Source organism: Charadrius vociferus, unplaced genomic scaffold, assembly GCF_000708025.1.
Source record: "Charadrius vociferus isolate BGI_N301 unplaced genomic scaffold, ASM70802v2 scaffold214, whole genome shotgun sequence".
Lineage (NCBI taxonomy): Eukaryota > Metazoa > Chordata > Aves > Charadriiformes > Charadriidae > Charadrius > Charadrius vociferus.
In genome coordinates, this window is record NW_009647955.1 from 947,388 (window position 1) to 960,605 (window position 13,218).

The window sequence follows — 13,218 nt, forward strand, 5'->3', positions numbered from 1 at the left end:
CGTGGGGCGCCGCGGGGGCGGGCTGGGCGGCCACGTGGTTGAGACAATTGTGCAGCGGGAGCGGGGTGCCCGGGAGGGGAAACGTGGTGCCGGACAGGGGAAGGAACGGCGTCTAACGGCTTGCTCTCTCTTTCAGACTCCCAAGAATCAGATCAAACAGAAAAAGATGGCTCCTCCCCCCAAAAAGGTGGAGGAAAGCGAGGAAGAAGAGTCTTCTGAGCTAGAGGAAAGCAGCGGAGAAGAGGTGATCCAGCTAGAAATGAAGTCGAAAGGACGCACGTGTTGTAAAAATGTCGTGAGGGTTGGGGGGGTACATAGCATCTGGTAAAGAATTAACATTAATAAACAATTGGTGTCTGTCAGTTAACTGTGGCTGAAAGATAAATTGGATTTCATAAGAGGAAAGCAGTGTGGGGAAAACTAGTTGAGCTTTTAAGTCTGTATTTTCAGGCTTTGGAAGGACTGCTGGGATCTTAAAGCTGTTCCTTGTACTGTTCAGCAAGTGGACGATTAATTGTTTAGTAGCGCATCAGCAATACGTGATTTATCACACACAAATAATATGCAAGACTAAAAATTTCAAGCTACTGAGTGCTGCTAGGGAGATCACTGGTCTCGCTTCAGGACCAGGGAATTTGAAGATGCTTTAAGTAGTCTGTTAAAAGCATGAAAGAACTGTTTTTGAGCTTGATTAATTCAACAGAATAGGCAATTCAGGTCATTCAACAGAAACTAAATCTGTCAGAGGGCTATTCTTTAAATTGCAATTGCTGTATATTTGTCTGACACTGAAATAATGGTGGTTTAAAGGGCCAGCATAAGAGTCTTACACTAATGTGTATTTCAGATGATCCCTCAGAAGAAACAAAAAGTAGCAGTTACACCAGCCAAGAAGGCTGCTACCCCTGCAAAGAAGGCTGCTACTCCTGCAAAAAAGGCAGTTACACCCGCCAAGAAGGCTGTGGCTACTCCAGCTAAAAAGCCTGTCACTCCATCACCTAAAAAGGCTGCTGTCCTAACCAAAGGAGCGAAAAATGGAAAGAATGCCAAGAAGGAAGAGAGCGAGGAGGAAGATGATGATGAGGAAGATGATGACGATGACGAGGAGGATGAGGAAGAGGAAGAAGATTCTGGTAAGTTACTTCTGAAGTATGTGTTTGTCCTTGTGTAAATTGACTAAAGCTGATCCAGTCAAGTTGCTGAATTTGAGTACGATGGAATTGAAAGTTTAGTATGATTAATTACTCTGGAGAGGGGGATTTATTGATTAAAAGGTGGTGAGGAAGGAAAGGTGGGGCATCAGTGAAGTTTGGAGGAAAACTTGGGCTTCCAGCTGCATTCCATGCAGCATGTGAAGCATCTTCTAGTTTACTGATCGTTCTTTCCTGAATTTTGCCAAAATCTTATGGGGGAAAAAAAAGTACTTTACTGGTAAAGTTTGAAGGCTGAGTTGTATGGGTGAACACTTGCTGTACTGCTGTTACAGATGAGGAAGAGGAACCGGCTATACCTGTGAAGCCTGCAGCCAAAAAGCCTGCAGCAGTACCAGCCAAAAAGCCTGCAGTTGTGCCAGCAAAGCAAGAATCTGAAGACGAGGAGGATGAAGATGAGGATGATGATGAGGAAGATGATGGTATGTGGGATTTAGGAAAACTTTGTCTGACTCTAACAAAGAAAAAAAAAAAGATGTTTAACTAATAAACTGTTATAGGGAGCTGGGGGGGGGGCTAACTTGATGGGTTAGTGGGAGTGATACAGAGTGTGTGTGTTGTGTCTCCATTTAGTGCCCAGCTGATTTTTGCTGGCTCCTAGTGTCCATCAGGTGTGACTGAGTGGTTGCTTATTTTCCAGTTGCTAGTAAAACTTTTTATTCTTGGAATAGAGTTTTTTAATGCAGTAAAACTTGAGGGACAGCCAACTTCTATAAACACTAATTATATTAAAACTCTTCATCTGAGAGCATACAAGGAAGGCATGAAAAACACTTTACTAAGCAAAGAAAAGGAGCTTAACCTTGAACATGTCTGAAATCTTGTGCTCAACTCATTTCAGAGTCTGAAGATGAAGCCATGGACACAACCCCTGTTCAAGTGAAGAAAACTACTCCAGCAAAGGCCACGCCAGTGAAAGCCAAGGCAGACTCTGAAGATGAGGAAGATGAAGAGGATGACGATGATGAAGATGAGGATGACGAGGAGGAGGATGAAGAGGATGCCGAGGAGGAAAGTGAGGATGAAAGTAAGTTTAAATGTGTTTGAGAGTGTAACTCAAATAAGAGGAAAGATGCCTGAGCAAAATTTGTGTCCTGTCATGGTTTTTTGGCCTGAGGAACAGTTGCTGTAGTGACAGGAGGTCTTGTGTATGTATGACAGGTGTAAAGATCTGTATTGATCCAGAATAGGAAAAGTTGTTTTGTAGTTGTATTTCAGTGTTGTTTGTTCTTTATAACAGAACCTGTCAAGGAAGCACCTGGAAAGAGGAAGAAAGAAATGGTCAATAAAAGTGCACCAGAGGCCAAGAAAAAGAAAACAGATGGTAGGTGATGTGGAATCCTCAAATGATGCTTGTTTGATGGATTGTTATTAGACTGTTGGGTGAGGCACCTAACTGTGATGAAGGGACAGGATGCTCAGTGGGGTTTTCCCCAGCACAAATGATGATTATAAGGGACTTAATACTGAAGAATGATGTCACCTTTGAGCAGAAACTGATGTGCTAAAGCTGTATGGAGTCTGGCTTCCAGTTCTTTTAACTGCTTTAAAAACCTTCATTATCCCTTCATTTTAAAGGGCCCGCTTCAGCTTTCTCCATCTTTGTGGGAAATTTGACCCCCAGCAAGGATTATGAAGAACTGAAGACTGCCCTCAAAGAATTCTTTGGGAAGAAGAATATTGAAGTTTTAGACGTCAGAATTGGTGCTTCCAAGTGAGTTCACCAGTAGAATTTTGCTGCTTATTTCTTTTGATTGGCAGCCTTGTGTTTGGAGAGGTACAGCGGCGCTGATGCTGGGATGGTTGCTTGATAGTGTATGGAAGCTGGAAGAGGCACGGTACTGATAAGGGTATAATAAATACTTACCTGGTTTGCAGCTTTTTTCAGACAGCTTCTCCCTAAAGGGAGAGCTGCCACTTTGGTATACAGCTGTTGTTCTCTACTCTCTGTTGTTTTGGTTATGTGAGCCAGTTAGCATTTATTTTATAAATGCTCTAACTTGACCAGTGGGGACCTCTCTGTTTCTGGGTTTCTGTTTGTGTTCTCTGTTACTAGAGATAGATCAACTTAAATAGTAAGGTTACTCTTCTTTCAGGCGGTTTGGCTACGCAGATTTTTCCTCTGCTGAAGATCTGGATAAAGCTCTCCAACTGAATGGGAAGAAATTAATGGGTTTGGAAGTCAAACTGGAAAAAGCAAGGAGCAAGGAAACGATGAAAGAAAATAAGAAAGGTACGCCCTGTAACTTGGAATACTTGTACACGTTGAAGAGGAGTTGTCATAATCGGGCCTTGAAGCAGGCTTGCAGTATTCCTGATGGCCACTATTCTGCTCTCTTAAGGCAGATCTTCCTGGTTTGGGCTCTGTATCATTAACAAATGCGAACGTACGGATAGGCAAATTCGGAGTAGTATATCTGGAAATGTGATCCCAAGAAATAGTGTATACTCAGGGAGTCTGGGGAGGAAATATGTATCTTCCTGAAACTTTTAGGACCTGTTTTCTGAACTTTATGCCCTTAAGAGAAGTACAATAGCAGCCTAGTTAGCTGTCATAATGGTTGCTTTTTTCAGCTTCTGAAAATAGAAATTCTTATTATGGTTTATTTTCTGCTGGATCAACTCACTCTGGTTGTCACTGAACTGGCAGTGTAAATGAGAAGGAATTTCTTAGCTGGTAATGCGAAAGTAACTTTTTTGTCTCTTTGCAGAGAGAGATGCCAGAACGCTGTTTGTGAAGAATCTGCCCTACCGCTTAACTGAAGAAGAAATGAAAGATGTGTTTGAAAACGCAGTAGAAATCCGAATAGTAATGAACAAGGAGGGGAACAGCAAAGGGTATGCAGATGAGAGGACTGTTGGATGTTTGCTGTTCCTCAGACAGTTTTGATAAGCTGGGGTCCTTAAGCTACCTTAAGGGACCTCCTGCATTGGGTGTACTGACAATGCTAATTTTTGAAGCATTTTTATTCCACATTCCCCCCCCCATGAACTTAGTTGTTCCTGGAAGGAGGCATTTGCTTATGTTGTCTTCTGTTCTGTAGGATGGCCTATATTGAATTTAAAACAGAAGCTGAGGCAAACAAAGCTCTGGAGGAGAAGCAGGGTGCAGAGATTGATGGTCGTGCGATGGTCATTGACTTCACTGGTGAGAAGAGCCATCAAGATCATCAGAAAGGTACTTTTCCAGACCAATAATGTGCATGCAAATGACATTCGGGATTTAATTCTACTTGTTTCAGAAGTTTGCTAGGGATGATAGCAATTTGAGGAACTGCAGGAAAACTTAAGATAGCAGGAAAGGACCTGTTGCCTAACTTGTGCTATGCATCCTATGCATTTCATGTCCGAAACATGCAGTAGAGGCAAGGGGGGACAGCTAGTCTGGGTGACCAAAACAGTGTGGTACTTAGCCTTGTGCCTCACCTTAAGGTGGGGAGGGAGCAACAACTGCTCTCACCCAGAGAGGATCTTGTGCCTAGAGGAAGAGAGCTTTCCTTCCCCAAACTTGCACTTATATTATAGCACTGGATTTTCTCCATAGGAGGTGGAGAGAGGGAGTCAAAGACCCTAATTGTCAACAACCTCTCATATGCTGCTTCAGAAGAGACTCTCCAAGATCTATTTAAGAAAGCTTCTTCCATCAAGATGCCACAGAACAACCAGGGCAGGCCTAAAGGGTACGTTGCGCCTTTCTCTTCACCTCCTGAGCTGGCATTGCAAATGACTTATCTCCACAGATCCCTTGTGCTCCCAGGCTGACTGAAATCTTCCTCTCCAAATAGGTATGCGTTTGTAGAATTTCCTACAACTGAGGATGCCAGAGAGGCATTGAATTCCTGTAACAACACAGAGATTGAAGGCAGAGCGATCAGACTGGAATTCAGTTCACCGGCATGGCAGAAAGGGAACATGAACGCAAGAGGAGGATTTAATCGTAAGTGTTTGATCATTTGATTTTAAAACAGCTGTGGCAGGAGCATACTATTCATGCAAACTTAGGGCTGCTTAAAAAAAAAAAGAAATTTAAGCATGCCTGTGGAGTGAAAGACTTGCATCGTAAGCAAGTGTGCTGGATATGATGACTGATTATCTGAAATGCTGATGAAACTATTGCCGAAGTCCTCTAGATAGTCAAGTGCTGATCCAGCAGTGTCTGTCCAGTTAGTACCCCTATTGATAAGATGCAAGCCTCTGTTGGGGGGGGGGGAAATACTTTGATAGCACCAGGTTGGCTGATGTAGATACTTCAACATCAGGTTCTAACTGCAGTCCTGAAAAAGTTTTCAGGACTTCTTTAAGTGCCTGAGCTGTTACTTCAAAACAAACCCCTTAGCCCTGTGAGCTGTTCTCGAAGCAAGCTGGATGTGAAGGAACTGATGGTTGCCTTGCTCAGACATAATGATCTCTGAATGTATTCTCTCTCCACAGAACAAAGCAAAACATTGTTTGTCAGAGGCCTTTCTGAGGACACCACAGAGGAGACGCTAAGAGAATCATTTGAAGGTTCTATAAGTGCTAGAATAGTCACAGACAGAGACACTGGATCATCTAAAGGGTATGTTAAACATCACCTGGGATTAGTTTAGTTGCTACAAAGAGCTTTTAACTGATCTGTGCAGTGCGGGGTGTTTCTCGTGCTCTTGCGGGGTGGTTCTTTAATGCTGGTAAATTGCATGGAACCACAGCTTCAGGTCTGCTTGTAGAGAGCAGCATGTCCTCACTTCTCAATGAGCTCCTTCCTGCCAACAAACCCGTGGCAGCCTATGGATTCGCACGAGAAGAATATTAACTGTACAGTACTGGCAAACTCACAACGGGGCTCCCATCGATTGTGAGTAGCCACCGCTGTTCGACAAGTAACATGTTCCTGGTCCCTGCGGGGTTGCAGAAGTGCAGGTGGTGCTTCTGAAGAGATTGCTGTTGAGTACCTGTAGGTGGTGCTACAGCTTGTGGAGTTTGACTGACTGTCTCTTAATCTGTTCCTTAGGTTTGGGTTTGTGGACTTTAGCTCCCCAGAAGATGCCAAAGCAGCTAAAGAAGCCATGGAGGATGGAGAGATAGATGGAAACAAAGTGATCCTTGATTTTGCCAAGCCAAAGGGTGAATTTCAACGTGGCGGCGGATTTGGCGGTGGATTTGGTGGTCGTGGCGGCAGAGGAGGAGGCCGAGGAGGAAGAGGAGGTGGATTTGGTGGCAGAGGTGGTGGCAGAGGATTTGGAGGTAAGAGGAGGCAAATGCTGCTGGTCTAAGGGGGGTGTGCTCAAAAATTAACCCAAAGCCGTTCTTGGGATTATGGTATGACACTGCCACAGAGCTCTTGATGTGAGTCAGGATGGGTTTGGAAGGGTGGTGGTATCTGTGCAGGGATACCTGTAACTCTGTGTCTTCACCCAATTTTCTTCCTAGGTAGAGGAGGTGGCTTCCGAGGAGGCAGAGGAGGAGGTGGAGATCACAAGCCGCAAGGGAAGAAGATAAAGTTTGAATAAACTTCCCCTTTTCTTTCCCTTCTCCTGCTCTCTGAGACTATCTGAAAGGACTCCGGGGGTTTTTATTCTCCTTTTATTTTGGCGGAGCCTTCGGAGGACATTCCAAGATGCAAGCAGTACTGTGAGCCACTTGGAAGATACAATTTTCATTTCAAGGAAGAGAGAGCAAGCCATTTTGACTGCTTGCCTACTGAAAGGAACTTTTTAAAAAAATAAGCGATAGATGTGGGAATTTACCCCTTGTCTGTGAGTTGTCTTGAATTTATAATGTTTTACCCATGTACAAAAATATTTTTTTTTCCTATAAACTTCTGTAGCATTTTTGCTGTAAAAATGCAGAATGTTTTATCATTTGTGCTTCAGCACCCTGTCTTGGACAGATTAAAGGACCTAAACTGGTTCGTGTTACTTCTGTGCCACTAACTGAAGCAGGGCTCTGAGAAATGGAGTCTTAAGCCTTCTCTCTCTCTTGAGGTCATTACCGTCACGGGCAGTAGCTCTGCTCTAGCCTGTGTCATCTCCTGACAATGTACCTGTGCTGTGCTCTGAGTGCTTGCAGGAAGGAATAAGGGAGAGGAATACGACGGCTGAAGCATGCCCTGTGGCGCTCTTTTTTTTTTTTTTTTTTTTTTTTTAACTGAAGGTGTATGTGATGTTGCATGCTAACAATTTGGGGTTTTTTACAAAAGAGTAAATTGGATCTTGTACTAAGGCCCTGTAGCTCAATCACAGTCTTACAGGCATTGCCTCTTGTGCTTCATTCCAAATTGTCTCTGTCTTGAGTTGTCCCAAAGTGTGAAGCAAATACATTGAAATAGGGCCTTGAGGGAAGTAAGTGCACTTCCTGCCTTCATCCAACTCACGCCTCTGGGTGCTCCTCAGGTTTGGTAAGGGTGAGTGTTTCCACCAGCGTGGGAATGAAGATGCTAGGTCCTGACTCGGTCCCTCGGAACTAGTTACTGGCCTCTTTTTTTCCAGCCAGGCGCTTGGCTGGTGTCCTGCAGTGGCAGCTGTGAGGGGACAACGCTGCTTTTGAGTGACTGTGACAGGGGGGTGCAGAAAACCGTGGGGGACAGCTGCTGTTTTGCTGTCACTCGGACAGCATTGATACAAACCTCCCCTGGACACAGCTACTGAAACAGTGGTGGCTGCAGTGCTCAGAACTTATTTTTGCCAAGCAAACCCCCCACAGCCCCTCTTTTTGAGGTGGTGGTCTCTTATTGTAGGCACAAACCCTGGAGGACGAAGGTGCTCCTGCCCGTGGAATAGTTAATATAAAATATAAAACCAGAGCGGGGGTGGTTGCTTTTACCCTGAGGGTGTTTTTTTCTGCTGGAGAGCCGAGGAAGGCTCCGTGTCTCTTTTTTCCCCCTCTCCCAGCCCCTGGAGCTCCTCTCCAGCCGTTCGGCCATCAGCCATTTTAAGAGCCGGTGCCCCGGTCCCGCCGGCAAATGGTCGGAGGGCGGCGGTGGGACCGGCCGCGGGGGGGCAGCACCCGCCCGCGGCGCCGACCGCACCGACCGTCCTCACCCCCCCTCTTTGGTGGGGGGGTGTTGATGTCCTGCGAAGAACACGCAGAGCTCAGAGAGCATCCTGCATCCCTGTGCGGAGCTGGTACCCGGGGGAGCAGCCCCACGGCGGGAGGGGGCAGCCCCGGGTTACGCTGGAGAGGGAAAGGGCAAAAGCACTCACCAGTGCATCCGCTCAGCATTTGCCTTTTTGGCCCAACCTGTGGAATGTTCGGTGCCGTGGGGAAGCTGACCCCAGTGGCCTGTGGCCCAGCCTGCCAAGCCCAGCGTGTGCTGGTCGCCTTTTGCTGGCCCTTCCGCTCCCCATCACCATGAGGGGCCGAGCTGGGTGTCAGCCCCTGAAACAGCCCCCAGTCCTCGAACACTGAGGCAAGACCCACGGGCTCATCCATGGCTTTCCTTCTCTTCCCTTCAGACAGGTTCAAACCTGACGTGGGTTTGTCCCTCTGGCCACGGATCGCTCTGCTCTGGGGTCACTGCTGGCCCAGGGCGTGTGTACCCCATCACGCTACGGCCAGGGGATGTGTCACCCTGTGGTGGTGCTTTGGTCAGGGGGAAAAAAGGCAGCGAGTATGGTCCTGCCATGGAGAGGATGACAGGGACAGCCAGGTGGTGAGCTCCTTCAGCACAAGGACAGGGTGTTTGACCTGCTCAAAGCAGCTCTTCCCACGGTGGCCAAGGTGAGGAGCTACTTGCGGCAGGGCACCAGGGCAACATGAAGTTTAACTGGGTTTGAAATGCAGCTGGAGGAGGTGCATGGAGAGAGAAAATATCTGCCGGCCCTTGTTACAACGCCACACCAGGCTCCGCAAGGAAGCCGTGCCACGCCGGGGGAGGGCAGCCACAGCCCCCCAAATGCCCACTCCAACCACCGGTTTGGCCACCGTAGCCCATTGCCAGCTTTCATTCCCGGCCCCAGCCAGCAAAAACCCGCTAGCAATGACACGAGGTGAGGGCTTGGGTTTTTTTTTCTTCTCCTTCTTCTTTTAACCTTTATTTAGAAACTAGAATATTCACCAAATCTACAAGGTTTCTCTGTACAGGTCCCGCCAGGTGAAGAGCAACACTGAGAGAATTCTGCACGCAGCCCTGGCTCGCTGTACACATTGCTACGGCGAGCAAGAGCTGTCCCTGCATATAGGATAAATATAAATACATACAGCCTAATGTACTGTACCTGGCATAAATTACGGAGGTGTCAATTTGGAAAGTATTTCTGAACTCGCTCCCGTTGGAAGGAGGGAGGGGACGGGAAAGCAATGGAGTGTTGTGTGCTGCCTAAGCCCAGCGGGCACCGAAAATGCCCTCAGGGCTCTACCCTGCGCTGTGCTGCTGGCACTTGCCCCAGGGACCAGGTGCCGCTGGGTGCATCAAAAACCAAATTTCACACCATCACCGCCAGCCCCGGTACCAACGGCTGAGCCCAGGGCAGCAACGGGCTCTTTCTCTTCCTTCTCTTCAAATTTACGAAGAGAGCAGACGAGGGGCATTTGCCGAGACTTGGCGTGGCTTGGCGGGAGGGTGCCTTTTTTTGGCTGGTTTATGCCTTTTTTTTTGTTTGTTTTCTAACCTGGAGAACGTACAGACTGGGAGTAAATGAAACGGGGCCTTTTCCAAAACACATTAAGAAAAGGAAAGAAAAAAAAAAAAAAAAAGGCACTGCACAGGGGGACCTTTGAGGTAGTCAAAATTTTTTCCTTTCAATGTCTGGCACCAGAGAGAGGGGGAGAGAGAGAGAACGAGCGCACATGTGCCCGTGTTTCGCCGTGCATGGTCGGGGCCGTGGATGTGGCGGTGCGTGTCCACCCGCACGCAGGACATTTGGGCGTGCAAGCCCTGCCCACGGGGACCTCTGCGTGCGCAGAGCCTATGCCTGGGAGCTGGCACGCCGGTGTCCGTGCACGCGTGTGGCTTTGCTCACGCTGCAGTCGGTGGCTGGAGAGCATCGGTGGCCCCGTGCGCAGCCGCATGTCTTTCTGCATCAAGGGGGGGTCCATCATAGTAGCTGGCCCGGGGCTCCCCTGGAGAGCTCCAGTGGCACTTTCAGCCCAAAAAAAGAGGGCCATGTCTCAGCATACCACTCCTTGTGGTGTTCCTTGGCCTCATCCTGTAGAATTAACACTGCAACAACCCTGAGAGGAGCAGACGTGGTGCAAAACACCACCACCACCACCCCCCAACTTCACCTTGTCCTCTTGGACCCTGCTCCGCGTGCCGGGGTGGGACCGATGCTCTCCAACCTGCCCCGGAGCATTGCGCTCGCTGCAAAACCGGGGCTGAGCCCAAAGCGGGCACACATGGGGTGTTTGGGGGCTGTTGTCCATCTCCGAGGCAACCCCACCAGGGCAACCCTGCTGCAAGGAGAGGGTCTCCCCGCGGCAAGCCCCTGGGACACCTGCACCCGAGCTGGGGTCCCAGGTGGGATATGTCCCTGGGCCGCTCCAGCCAGAGCCAGCTGGGTTTCTCTGCCGCTTCCTTGGCCGTGGGCAAGGGCAGCCTGCCTTGTCCCTTCCCTTTCCTGCCAGGAGGAACAAATCCCTGAGGAATTTCGGCTGGGTGCATTCCTCCGAGTGCACGCACAGGGAGGCCGGCAGAGGGGCTGGGGAGCCAAGCACGGCCCTGGCTGGGGCTGGGAGCCACCAGCATGTGGGACCCTCTGTCGGGGACAAAGACCCCCAGTCCCTCGACTGCCTGGCTGAAACCCTAATGGGGGCTCGGGACTGGTGAGGTCTGGCCTCAGAGGAGAGTCTCTTTCCCCAGTTGCGTAGTGGGGACACAGAGAGGAGTTTGGCAGGGGTGAATCCAACGGACGCAGGGTCAACGTCACTAAAACCCTTGACTTTTGAGACGTGAGGGGCTCACGCACTTGTAAACCGCTCAGCTCCCTTGGAGTGGCTTCCCTGGATAACCAGACCCTGAACAGCCCCCAAAAATGCTTGTGCCATGTCCCTCCCTACTTCCCCCCACCCCACTGTGCATCATGCTCCAGTGGAGGTCGTACCTAAAGCAGAGCACAATCCCCTTTGCCCTCTCTCCCTCTCTCTCTCTTCATTTAGGCTAGGCTTTTTTTTTCTCTTCTTTTTCAGCAACCCCCAACCCAGCTGGAGATAAGTGAACCACATTACAGTACAGGAACAAACACTATCGCAAACCCTGCCCATGAGCAGTGTCTCTGCCCTCCTCACCCCAGAGGGAGATGCCCCTGAAGGACTTGTGTGCCACCAGCAGAGGCTCACCCCCATCCTGGAGCAGGGATCGGTTGTCCCAGCCCCTCCAGTCCCAGCTCTCCAGAGAGACTGAGCTAAAGGACGTTGAGTTTTCTCGAGCACGTCAAGTTACTATGGACCAAGTCCCACATTTGGAGCAACTCTGGAGGCAGCAGTTTATGAACCACCAACATACTCCGGAAAAAACACGGCTCCTTGTTCATCTTGCTGTTCTTGTTCTTCACAATGCCAAATGTTTTGAAGCCCTCGTGCCCAATAGGTGCTACTTTAAGGACCTCCAAGCACATCCCTAGGAAGACATCGTCAATGGGGTACAGCTCCAGCGTCTCTGAGGTCTTGTGCAGCCTCTTGGCCAGGGCCCCATCCATGATGAAGCCCCCACCCCCTGCATAGGGTGGGTAGTTGCTTTTGTTGTAGAGGGCGCTGGGGATGTAGTACTTGTTCTCCTTCTTCCGGATCGGCCTGGCCTTGTAGAGAACATCCCCCACGAAGAGGTCCTCTCCCTCCCTCTTGTCTTCCAGGAACTCCAGGATGTTGCTGGGACTCACAAACACGTCGTCGTCACCTTTGAAGATGAAGTGGACATTGTCACAGTAGATGTTCAGCCACTTCAGGAAATGGACCTCTTTGAGGGTGAGGTTGAAGAAGCTGTCCAGGAAATCCCACTGCAAGATGTCTCCATAGATGTGGTTCTCGTAATCCAGCAGTTTCTGGTAGTTGGCTCGCTCCTCCTCTTTCGAGGCCGTGCCCAGCAAGAACAGCGTCCTGATCCTCTTGCCATCCACCTCCTTCTCCTGGCCCCAGGTCCTCCGGATGGCCTCGCGGCGGTCATGCTGCGTGATGATAGACTTGACCACGATGAGCAGGTAGATGTCCCCGCTGCATTTCTCAGGGTGGTTTATCAGCATGGGGAAGTAGCGGCAGTGCCGATAGAGAAGGAACTGCTGGAAGTTGGGCTCCAGTCCTTTGAACCAGTCCACCTTGCTGAAGTTCTGGTTGGCCGAGCAGTTGGTAGTGGTGACATCCCAGGATTTTGCTTGGTTTACTGTCACGCTCTCCTCCTCCTCCTTCACAGGAGCTTTCTCGTTCTTGCTCTTCCAGAAAGTGCTGGTGATGGAGAAGGCATTGTTTCTCTTCTGCATTTTCAGGGACTCCAGAGGGGGCAGCTCTTTCTGCTGCTGGCCCTGCATGAACTGGCTGGGGGCCATTCCCCGTTGCAGCACCGTCACCGTGATTACCAGCAAGAAGGAGAGGCAAACAGTTTTGTAGATGGTCTTCTTCCTAAAGGGACGAGACAGAGGGGTTAAGGAGAGGAAACTGCAGGCTGTGAGAGGCTTGTCTGCAAAAGCACTTCCTGGAGAGGTCATAATCTATGTCCCATCACCTTTTGATGGGCAGCAGCATTGTGGGAAGAGCTGTGGAACATCTCCACACATGCTCTTCCCACCTGCATCCTGCTTGTGGGGTGGCTCTGCGGCCACACTCAACCACAGGGACGGGCACAAGGCACATGGCAGGTGGCTGCTGTCTCATTTGGGAGCCCCATAACTGCACAGAGAGCTGGAAAAGGTTCATGGGAAAGATGAAAATGGGTCCAGAGAGAGAGAGATGAAGTCAGGATGAGACCTTCAGCAAAGCAGCTGTTTCAGAGGAAAGTCCTGAGGAACCCTTGTTTCAGTCATCTGAAAACTGCAGTCTCAGATAAGAACAGAAAGGAATTGTCTTTTCCACAGAAGTGTTAGCTCCCAAACACACACACACG

At 49.2% G+C, this 13,218-nt stretch overlaps 2 protein-coding genes across 2 annotated transcripts; one reads left to right on the forward strand and one right to left on the reverse strand.

Annotated features, from left to right (window-relative positions):
- The first annotated feature begins 166 nt into the window (after positions 1-166).
- NCL (nucleolin) lies at positions 167-7,100 on the forward strand. Its single transcript, XM_009883345.1, has 14 exons — positions 167-244; positions 848-1,133; positions 1,487-1,633; positions 2,053-2,238; positions 2,452-2,535; positions 2,790-2,925; positions 3,308-3,444; positions 3,923-4,049; positions 4,256-4,389; positions 4,756-4,891; positions 4,997-5,148; positions 5,643-5,769; positions 6,202-6,434; positions 6,621-7,100. The coding sequence occupies exons 1-14, from the start codon at positions 167-169 to the stop codon at positions 6,698-6,700; spliced, it is 2,043 nt and encodes a 680-aa protein (XP_009881647.1). The 3' UTR covers positions 6,701-7,100.
- Positions 7,101-11,307: 4,207 nt separating this feature from the next.
- On the reverse strand, positions 11,308-12,732 carry B3GNT7 (UDP-GlcNAc:betaGal beta-1,3-N-acetylglucosaminyltransferase 7). Its single transcript, XM_009883346.1, has one exon. The coding sequence runs from the start codon at positions 12,662-12,664 to the stop codon at positions 11,531-11,533; it is 1,134 nt and encodes a 377-aa protein (XP_009881648.1). The 5' UTR covers positions 12,665-12,732; the 3' UTR covers positions 11,308-11,530.
- Positions 12,733-13,218: the final 486 nt, after the last annotated feature.

Coding starts and splice junctions, on each gene's coding strand:
- NCL (XM_009883345.1), top strand. CDS start 167: ATGGCTCCTCCCCCCAAAAAGGTGGAGGAAAGCGAGGAAGAAGAGTCT. Junction 1,134..1,486: donor GGAAGAGGAAGAAGATTCTG/GTAAGTTACTTC, acceptor CTGCTGTTACAG/ATGAGGAAGAGGAACCGGCT. Junction 6,435..6,620: donor TGGTGGCAGAGGATTTGGAG/GTAAGAGGAGGC, acceptor TTTTCTTCCTAG/GTAGAGGAGGTGGCTTCCGA.
- B3GNT7 (XM_009883346.1), bottom strand. CDS start 12,664: ATGGCCCCCAGCCAGTTCATGCAGGGCCAGCAGCAGAAAGAGCTGCCC.